At 35.5% G+C, this 10,022-nt stretch overlaps 1 protein-coding gene across 1 annotated transcript; it reads right to left on the bottom strand.

The window, feature by feature from the left end:
• Positions 1 to 1,711: 1,711 nt before the first annotated feature.
• Positions 1,712 to 9,433, bottom strand: RBM43 (RNA binding motif protein 43). The gene is made up of 4 exons (XM_003763859.4): positions 9,251 to 9,433; positions 6,005 to 6,215; positions 4,275 to 4,366; positions 1,712 to 2,819 (listed from the first exon to the last, which is right to left on the bottom strand). The coding sequence occupies exons 1-4, from the start codon at positions 9,251 to 9,253 to the stop codon at positions 2,055 to 2,057; spliced, it is 1,071 nt and encodes a 356-aa protein (XP_003763907.1). The 5' UTR covers positions 9,254 to 9,433; the 3' UTR covers positions 1,712 to 2,054.
• Positions 9,434 to 10,022: the final 589 nt, after the last annotated feature.

Genomic DNA, 10,022 nt, shown 5'->3' with positions numbered 1-10,022 from the left:
TTTTTGCTTTTGTGCTCATTTTTTTTAAAGGTTGAGATCTGCTTTTAGGCCAAAGGGGAGATTATCCAAGCTTCCTCTACAGGCAACAGTGGCTGCATTGGGTTGATGCTGACTAACTTCTGATGCTGCGTGAGTATGGCCAGGTCCCACAATATTCTGGGATTCAGGGCCTTACAATTTGCCTTTTGGATTTATGTTGGATTTCTGACAGCCAATCTGCTGATCTATTGGCTTGCAATAAGGACAGAGTAGCCAATACTTCTGTAGATTCCTTCCCTTATATACCCCTGATCTTGGTGCCCACATCACTCTGGGTCTCTACACTATGCTTGCATTCAGCCACCTCCCTCCATGCCCAATTGAAACAGACCTTTTCTGAAATTCTTCAACGTTGGAATCTTTACAAAGTGTTAAGACATTGGAGTTGATAGACACAATAATTATCTAATTTGGCATGGTTCAATATGATTGATTTGATCTTAGAAGGAGATATTTTGGGCCAGAACTTGAAACAAGGTACTAAGTACAACTGATGGAAACAATGCTTGTGTTCACACCTTTAGAGAGCTCATAAGTATCTAAGTACTCAATGGAGTTCACACATTTGGGAGAATTCAGGGTTTAGAAAGAGATATCTGAATTCACATCTCCCTTAGGGCCAGAGAGCATGCTGGGAGATATCCCACAATCCCACTCTCAGAGAAGTAGCATAAATACAGCTCCAGTAAGCCACTTGAAAGAGTTTTTACTTGGGAGCATTCCCAGGAGTCGGAGAGGAGCACTCTGCAAGAAAGCCTACAAGCCCTATCTACAAGGCAAGAGAGTGCAAGAATCCCCTGTAAAAGGAACTTACAGGCACAAAAAACTAGATTGATAAAAGAGGTTTATTATGGGGTTTGGAAACAAGGTCAAATATAGTTAAGGAAATAGGTGAAGGTAGAGATAAAAGGACACCAGAAACAGGATTACAGTAGACAGAGGGTCCTTAGGGTGTAGCATGTTTTGACTCTCTGGAAAGAAAGGGCTCCAGCTTGACTCTTTTATGAGAGCCAGAAGGACAAACCTTTGGATTTGGAGAAATTCAGGCAGAGCTCTTAGAACCAGGCAGAGAGATAGGCCTGAGCTAACCGGGCTATATTGAAGGACACAGTAAAAGATCTGAACTCTTTTATCACCTGGTTGTGTTTTGGAAAAAAGAAGCACCAAAACTTCAAAAATACCTTCTACTGGAAATTTGTTTCACCCAAATATATGGGAGTTCTGTCACTCCAAAACCAGTTCAGAGGCTTGACTTGGTATTGATAAAGACATGTCTCTTCTCCGCCATCTTTGTTCCCCAGAGATCCAGAGTTTTAAGAAAATGGCTCTTTGAAAATTTAAATTGAGCAAGGGAAAGCTAGTGAAGTTGTAAGAGACCAAGAAATAATAAAACAAAATATAAAGAATGAAAAAAATAAAAAAGAATGTGAAACATCTCATAAGAAAATTAGAAGATCTGGAGAACGGGTCAAGAAGAGAAAAGACATCAAAAATTTTAAATACAAATAATATGTTTACAATATTGCATTAATGTCATGTTTTTCCAATATGTTGACTTGTTTTGCTGATTTTTTTTCTCATCCTCTATTTTTTTCTATTTGTTAAAAGGATTGCTTTCTGGGAGAGGGCAAGGGGGCAGGATAAAAGAAGAAATGAAATAAATATAAAAACAGAAGATTTCAATAAAATTTATTACTTTTAAAAAAATAAAGTCCTTGGGGAGAAAACTAAAGAATAACATGCCCAAAATTATAAAGGAAGTTAAATATCAAATAGTCTTACCATAGTGGATAATTGTTAATTGATGAAGATCTGATTTTAAAACATCTTTAAGTGTCACTCTAGCATGATTTGTGTTGGCACTCTATTTGAAAGGAATACATATTTTTCTACATATTTATCATACTGACAGAATCATAATCATGACCATCTAGATGTTCTAAAGGACAGGTTTAAATTTATATTTTCCTATGAAATTATTGGTTGTGGAGAATGATTTGAGGGCCTTGAACATTTTAGTTAGTATAATAGTGCTTTCTGAAGTTATCTTTTTCCCTTGCAGACTTTATGACAAGTTTTTTGAATTGATAGACATCACTAGAATTCCCTAAGATATCAATATGCTTAGAATTATATTCAACTAGAATCTGGGGATACTGTGGCTCCAAAACTTGACATGCTAACTTAATCTGCTTCTCCTTATTCATATCCTTTTCATCAAAAGACAATGTCTCTTTTCGAAGCTCAAGAGAAAGAGAGTATGAAAATTCCTCAATTAAATTCTTTAGTTTTTTCAAATAATCAGAATGAGAATCAGAACACCTTAAACATATTGTGGTGATTTCATCATCAACTATCTCTTGACTCACAATATTAAAATCTTTTAAAGCCTTTTCATACATTTGGTTACCATACTTCATGTATTTAAATACATCTGTATCAATGACAATTATCTCTTCGTTTTCAGTGGTATTTGGCATTGCAGACTGGATTGATGATACAGATGTGCTCCATTCTGGAAGGCTTTTTGTTTTCTTCTTTTTTCTCAGACTGAACCAATTAATGTCATTTCCATGAAGAGAACTGGCCCATAACAACAAAACTTCCTTTAGCTTCTTGATGGCTAAAAATGACCCTTTAACACCAACTATCCCATTAGTTTGCACAGGGTAGAATTTCAAGGATGGGATTTTTTCCTTAAGTTCAGTCACCAGATTTTCTAGAATAACTCTCTTTCCAAAAATGGATAAATCAAGATGAACAAAAACACAACGAATGACCTAAAATTTAAAAGGAAAGAAATTGAAATTGAATTATTCAAAGGCATTGTATTTAAAGTAAAACTTTTCTTTCTTACATCTATTGATTTAGTCATAGTCTAGGCCCTAGTTAGCTTTCATATGAAGTCATGCAAGTATGTTCTTGTCATACTTCCTGCTTCTAATCTTCTATTACATTGTATATCAAGACCAAAATTCTGAATCCACTTTTTAAATCAAATTGCCCTGAAGATTCTACTTCCCTTAATTCCTCCAACCCTTTGCTCACCTTTTCTTGTTTTAGAAATTCTTGCTTAAAGATCCTAACTGTATTTATTCAGATCTTCTGGGACTTTTCCAAAATATCACCTTATGTCAGAAAATGACCTTCTTCCCCCCATCCACATATTTTTTTTATATTTTAATTAACCAAAATAAATTGAAAGCATATATTACAAAATTTCAGAAGTATAAACCAAATTTCCAAAGACTGAAAATTTGTATAAATCTTGTCCCTTACATGAATTTGGGCTGTGTGCATTGTCAGTCAATCAACAAGCATTTATTAAGCACTCTATATGTACTAGGCACTGTGCTTAGTGATGGTGATATAAAGAATGACAAAATACAATTCTTGTCCTCAGGGATTTTACATTCTAATGGGGAGGCTACAGACAAACAGTTAAGTTCATATAAGATAAAGAGTGAGAATAAATACAAGTTAGTTCACAAGGAAGGTATCATCTGTGAAGAAAAAGGAGGAGGAGTAGGGTGTGTGGAGACTTGGAAAAGTCTTCTATAAGAGATAGGAGTTGAGCTATCTTGAAGAGAGCCAGAGAAGCCAGCAAGTAGAGGTGGGGAGTGAAACCATTCCAAGCATGGGATTATCAAATGAAAAGGCAAAGAGTTAGGGAAATGAAGTCTTGTAAGTGAAAAACAAAATCAAACTTAATCCTTTGTAGAATACAAGAAAGGGAGTAAAACATAATATTGGAAAGACGAGAAAAGGCAGAGTTGTGAAGAACTTTAAATATCAAACAGACCATTTTATATTTGATTCTAAAAATAAAAGAGTAAGAGCTTATGGAGTCAAGAAGGAATCCATAAGCCCTTGAGCTAAATAGAGAATGGATTAGAGAGGGAGGGAAAGTAATAAAAAGATTACTGCAATAATAGAGACAGGAGGTGATGTGACTGTTATTAGTAGAAGGGGATGTATAGGAGATCTTCTGAAGGTAAAAATGACAAGACAGCATATTGGATATATAAAGTAAGTGCAAGAGAAAAGGCAAGGATGATACAAAAGTTACAAGCCTGAGTGCCTAGGAAGATGGCAGTGGCCTGGACAAGACTGGGAAAGTATAAAAAAGGGTTTCAGGGAAAGATAAATATTGTTGTTAACTTGGCCATAATAAGAAAGTCTTCCTGGAGGGGATGGAATTTCAGGAATATGCTTAGCACAAGGTACATACTCACATTTTCACTGAAATGAGATACAGTGAGGCAAGTTGGAAGTAACTTCTCCTCTATTAGACAGTGTTTCTCCTTTTTAAGGACATTCTCAGCAGCTAAACAGGAAATACAAATTTATATAATTGCGCTCATGTTTTTTGCCAATTTTCACCTTTTCCCTCAAAAGTAAACATCAAAAACATTCATTACTTCTAGCAATTTTGTAGAACTTATAGTCTCACTTCCAAAATTATGTTCTATATATGGAAAATCTTACTTTAAAGAATAAACATGTTAATACTGAAATAGCTTTCCATACCAAATGAAAAGCTATTTTTATTTTATAAAATCATAGGATTTCAGAATTAGGAAGATCTTGTAATTAGTTAATGTATATTTGTTAAGCATATGCCATGTGACAAGTATTGTGCTGGGCAGGTGAGATACAATGACAAAGATATAACAACTTCTGACCATAATTAAATTTTAAATCTGCTAATGTTGATGACACTATGTATATAAACATGTATAATAAAAAAAAAAAAATAAGAAAAATAGATATGTTGTTTTTTTGTTGGGGGAACACTACTAGTTGTAGGTAAGAAGGCTTCATGTAGAAGGTATCACTAAAGCCAAGTCTTTAAGGAAAATAGGGATACTAAGATATGAAAAAAAATAAATTCCTAGCCTGGAGGACAACCAAGGAATAAGCAATAGAGATGGAAAAGAAGGCCAATTTGACTGTACCATAGACTATGTGTGGAGAATACTGTCATAAATATGGAAAGGCAGATTGGAACAGGATTATAAATGCCAAGCAAAAAAGTTTAGATTTGGGTGTAGAGTTAACAAAAATGCAATTTATCAATCAATTAACATTTACTAAGTGCCTACTAAGGGGGGCATACAAAAAGAGGCAAAAGGCAGTCCTTGCCCTCAGAGAATTTACAAGAGAATGAAGTTTATTAAAAATAAGTAATATGATTATGTCTACTCTTTAGGAAAATTATTTTTAACAGATAAAATAGGGGGATGGGGTGAATTGAGATTAAAAGATTAATTAGAAGGTTGTTCTAAATGTTCTAAAACCAGAAGGTAGAATGGCTTATTCATGGCAATGTGGATTTGGAAATGTGAAAGCAGAAATGACAAGATTTGGCAATAGCTTAGATATGTATTGAAGAAAGTGTGGTACAATGGAAATAGTATTGAATTTAGAAACAGGTTATGGACTCAAATATGAGACTTCCACAATTGACATGTTGGGTCCGACCAAGGCAAAATAAATTAGAAATGATAATTTCATTGTAATAGTTTTGCATTTTATAAATTAAGGTAGCATATTCCAGAGTTGCTTTAGTTGCTATATCCCATTGCTCCAAATTATGTTGAACCTGCCATACCCACAAACCTGTAGGAGTCCCAAGAATTTTTAAAGATTACTGGCAGTGGGTTATTTCTGTATCCAATCATATAGCCCATATGGTCCCACTAACATGAATTTATCAGAAGTAACTAGATGCTCTCTTATCTCCTCACTTATGTTGAGTTTCAATTTCCTGGGTAAACACATTTTTATTCTCCATCTCCCAAGTTAAGTTACATTTTTTTGGTATTCTCTTTGACTTAATTAAACAATTATATGAAAGGAAAGTTGTCAATGAGTTGCCAAATCCATTAAAGCATTTTAGTGGATTTTTCATTTTGCTGTAAATATTTTTTTTTTAATTTGGAAGAAATAAATTTTGAAATACCTTTTATTTCCTTGAATGTCACAAATGCAACTCCTTTGATATTTGTTGGATATGTTATATTTTCTATTTTTCCATCTTTGTTATTAGCCTTCTCGAAATAATTCCTTAGAATATCTGCCATGGCTTCATCACTAACATTTTCAACTGGAACATTAGAAACCACAATTGTTCTTTCATATGCTTCAGGTTCCTTAACATTTTGAATTGATGTCTGTGTAAGAAAAGGGAAAAAAAGCCTTAAAAATAAAAATACAAGCTTTATTCAAATGGGATTTAACATCTTCCTTGAATTCTCTATAAATGATGTAAGCCAAGAACTCAGCATAATAAAAACAGATATTCCTTGAAAGTGCAACTAATCTTACCATTGTGAGATTACATTTTTGGTACCCTAAATTATTTAGGAATACCTGCTGAACAATCTAGAGATTAAGGACTACCAGCCAATGGACTCTAGAAATTGGCAGCAATGACTCATTTACCTATCCTATAGAAATCAACAACAACTACTATAAAGTATGTAACAATTTTTCATCCTGTCCCTAAAATTGCTGTGAAAATCTTCAGTGCTTTCTTGGCGGAAGTTTCCCAACTCTCCACGTGTATGAGGTTTATATTTATAATGTATAACTTTCCCCCCTACCAAACTACACTACTCTGGTCTTCTCTACTATGCTTCAGAAATCTTTGAAAATCACTTCAGCCCTGGAACTATACTTTGGAAGTGCCTTCTGATCTCAGGGCCTTCTTTCAGAACCTCCATTTAAATAGGGTGACCAATTTAGCCATCTCTCCAGCTCCAGTCTGACTGAACTCCTCTGAAATTCTCCATCATGCCTTCCCTATCCCTTCCCCCCACTCCCTTCTTTCTTTACTTCTTTTCATCTTCTTTTTATGTGTGGTCTTCCTCACTAGAATATGAGCTCCCAGAGAGCAGGGCTCATTTTGTTTGTATTTGTATTCCCAGTAATTAGCACAGTGTCTGGCATTAAGTTCTTAATAAGTGCTTGTTAACATCCTAATTCACCTAAGATAATTAGAGAATAGAAGATAAAATACATCAGTACAAAAATATTCATAACAACACTATTTTTAGTAGCAAAATTTAAAAACAAAACAAAATGCAAATGATGTATCCAAGGATTGAGAAATGGTTAAGTAAATTGTGACATGAAATTATTTGAATATCATTTCATTATAAGAGAGGCTAAATTGAAAAACTGCAAAGAATTGTGCAAAGATATTTATTAATCAATGCTGAGGAAGCAAAGCACAAGTAAAAGAACATCATTCACAGTCACTTTTCAGAACCTTTATTCGATATATTTATCGAATATATTTATATTTCTTGGGGGTTTTTCCTAGTTATATCAATTTTTGTTCTTCATTGTGATTTTTCTTTTACTATCTTTCTTTGGTTCTTGTTCATATATTTGAATACTTGTATGGGTCAGTAGAAGTTAAAATAAAATGTGTCAACAAAAGAAAGTAGTGAAGAAGAAAAACAAACCAGAGCTTAGAAATCCATTGGACTTCCCCAATGTTTTGCAAAGGAAATTCACTTCAGCATAATTCTTAAATTGGAAAATAAGAGGGTGAGTTCATAAATAATACTAAAAACAAAAACCCTTCATGGAACTGATATGCCAATTAAAACCTTAACAGTAGAAGTCACCAAGTAAGGGTCTAGTGAGAGCATGTAGAGATTATCAACTTTTGTTTATTTCTTTTGCTTTTTATCAAGCATCCCTTTAGCAATCTGAAGACCCCAAAGGACTCCTCAGAATGTTTTAGATTGATAAAATAAAATACATAGTATTACAAAGGAAAGTAATTATAAAGAAAAAATATATTTACTTATGTTATTATTATATATTATATATTAATAAACAGATGCCAGGTTAAGAATCCAAAGAATAAAAAAATGCCCTAAGTTAGAGCCTCGAGGAACAACCATAGGTTGAGAGCTTTACAGACAACAAAGATAGAGAAAAGGAAACCATAAAGGGTGGCTAAAATAATGTATAACCAAGGGGAGTAATTTTCAAGGTTGCCTCCAGGAGGAAGACAGAAACTCAAAAACAAACAAAGAAAAAACGAATAATCTCTGCCCTCAAGGAGATAAATAACATATTCAACTGTAGACATGGTATAGCAAGAGGGTGAGACTAGTATAAAAGAAAGATCCAAGCAAAAATTTCCAGTTAAATTAAAGGAGGAAAAAAGGCCTAGACGTGTCAGAGAAGGTTCGTGCCTGAGAAACATTAAAAGGAGCTATTATCTGAAATGAAATAATCTATTATTTGAATTTAATTACTTTTTTGCATTTGAACAAGGACTTTCAAGAGCACTGTGATGAGAAATTGAGTTTGCCTGATATTATTGCAAATCACAGTGTCACTCTCATGGCAATTCTGCCCTAACTGCTCTTTCCAATCAAAAGCACCCCGGGTATACCCAAAATTAAATTAGTTCCGAAAGAGTTAAACTCCGAAAGGCACTAATGACTAGGAAACCAATCAGAAGCTTTGTTTTGCAATGACAAATCAGGGGCCTCAAGGCTAAAGTAAATTCTTCCAGGAGCTACCATTTTTGTTGTGTGTATGCCATCTTAACAACCAGAGAACTGTTTTAGAGAGCATTCGTTTTAAGCTTTGAACACGAATAGTAGTAGTAACTACAGAAGTCAGACTGCTAAACACAACAGCAGGATCGCTCCCGAGTCACTTAAAAGGGGTTCCCAGCTGTCTTTTAGTAACTGGGGGGCTCAAGGAAGGTTATCCTGTCTCTTCCAGCCCTTCTTACAGGCAGATGATCCAAGGCCATGTTCATGTGCTGTCATATTACACACCATAAAGATGACTAGCGGTACTTCTCTTGTCTCCATCCTTTGAACCAAATTGACACCTGATTTTTCTGCTTTGCTCAAAGTATGCCTAGGAGCTTTGCCCAGATCTCTCGTCTTTTAAACTTTCGGGGAAGGAGTGAGCATAGCACATAAGGGGGGGGGGGGGCCCCGCGGGAGAGGAGCAAGAGAGAAGATACTCCGAGTTGCGAAGGTATGGAGAGGGAAGTGTAAAATTGGGAGGGGGGGGGAGGGAGAGAAGAATAGAGAGAGGGAGGGAGGGTGGGAGGGAAGGGACAGAGACAAAGAGAGAGACAGAGAAACCGACAGAGACAGAGAGAAAGGAGGAGACCCCGACAGACAGACAACAGAGACAGAATGCCAAAAGAAAAATGACTTGCCATGGCTTGAAAAGGGTGCTAGTTCCTGAACTCCGGGATTCCACTAAAAGAAGCCGGTGCTAAAGAAGTCTGTGCCCGGGGCGGAGATCAAGCTGAACTTAAGTTTCGTTTTCCTTCACTCCTCCAGTGGTTATTTGGTCAAAGGTTGCCAATGGGCTGACGACTCGAGTAACTCCGCCCCTGTCTCTCCAGCAGCAGCAAAATTTGTAGTTCTAACGCCCTGGCGTCAACCCCGAAGTTCTAATCTCTGGTACCTCTTCAGCCAAGACAGGCCTTTTTCAACTGAGGAAACAGACCTTTCCCAAGATCACATAGCTCCAAGCTATCTGCTTTCCCTGTGTTACTACCGTTTTGATGCCTGAGCTTCACAAGATCCTAGAATTTCGAACAGAAAGGAACTTTAGAGACCAAATATTTAGAACAACCTCCTAATTTTACTGAGAAGAAAACCGGGGTTAAGAGCTAGAAAACACCTCAAATTATCTAGTTCGAATTCCTCATTTTATAAGTGAAGTTAAGGCCCATAGAGATCAAATGACTTACTCGATGTCTCAAGTAGTACCCACTGAGACTGGATTTGCATCTAGGTCTTCTGATTCCTTACAGGTGTTCTCATTCTATATTCAATATTTTTTTTAAGCGCCTAGCATTTGCAATATAAATGGTCTAAGTTCTGACAGGAATGCCCCCAGAAATTTCTAATATAGTAAGGGAGAAGAGAAATGTATGCAAATCACTATGTATTTAATGTAAAAGTAAAGAGTAAGAAATC

Source organism: Sarcophilus harrisii, chromosome 3, assembly GCF_902635505.1.
Source record: "Sarcophilus harrisii chromosome 3, mSarHar1.11, whole genome shotgun sequence".
Classification (NCBI taxonomy): domain Eukaryota; kingdom Metazoa; phylum Chordata; class Mammalia; order Dasyuromorphia; family Dasyuridae; genus Sarcophilus; species Sarcophilus harrisii.
The sequence above is the reverse complement of the archived record's forward strand: the minus strand, read 5'-3'. Positions and strand labels throughout refer to the sequence as shown.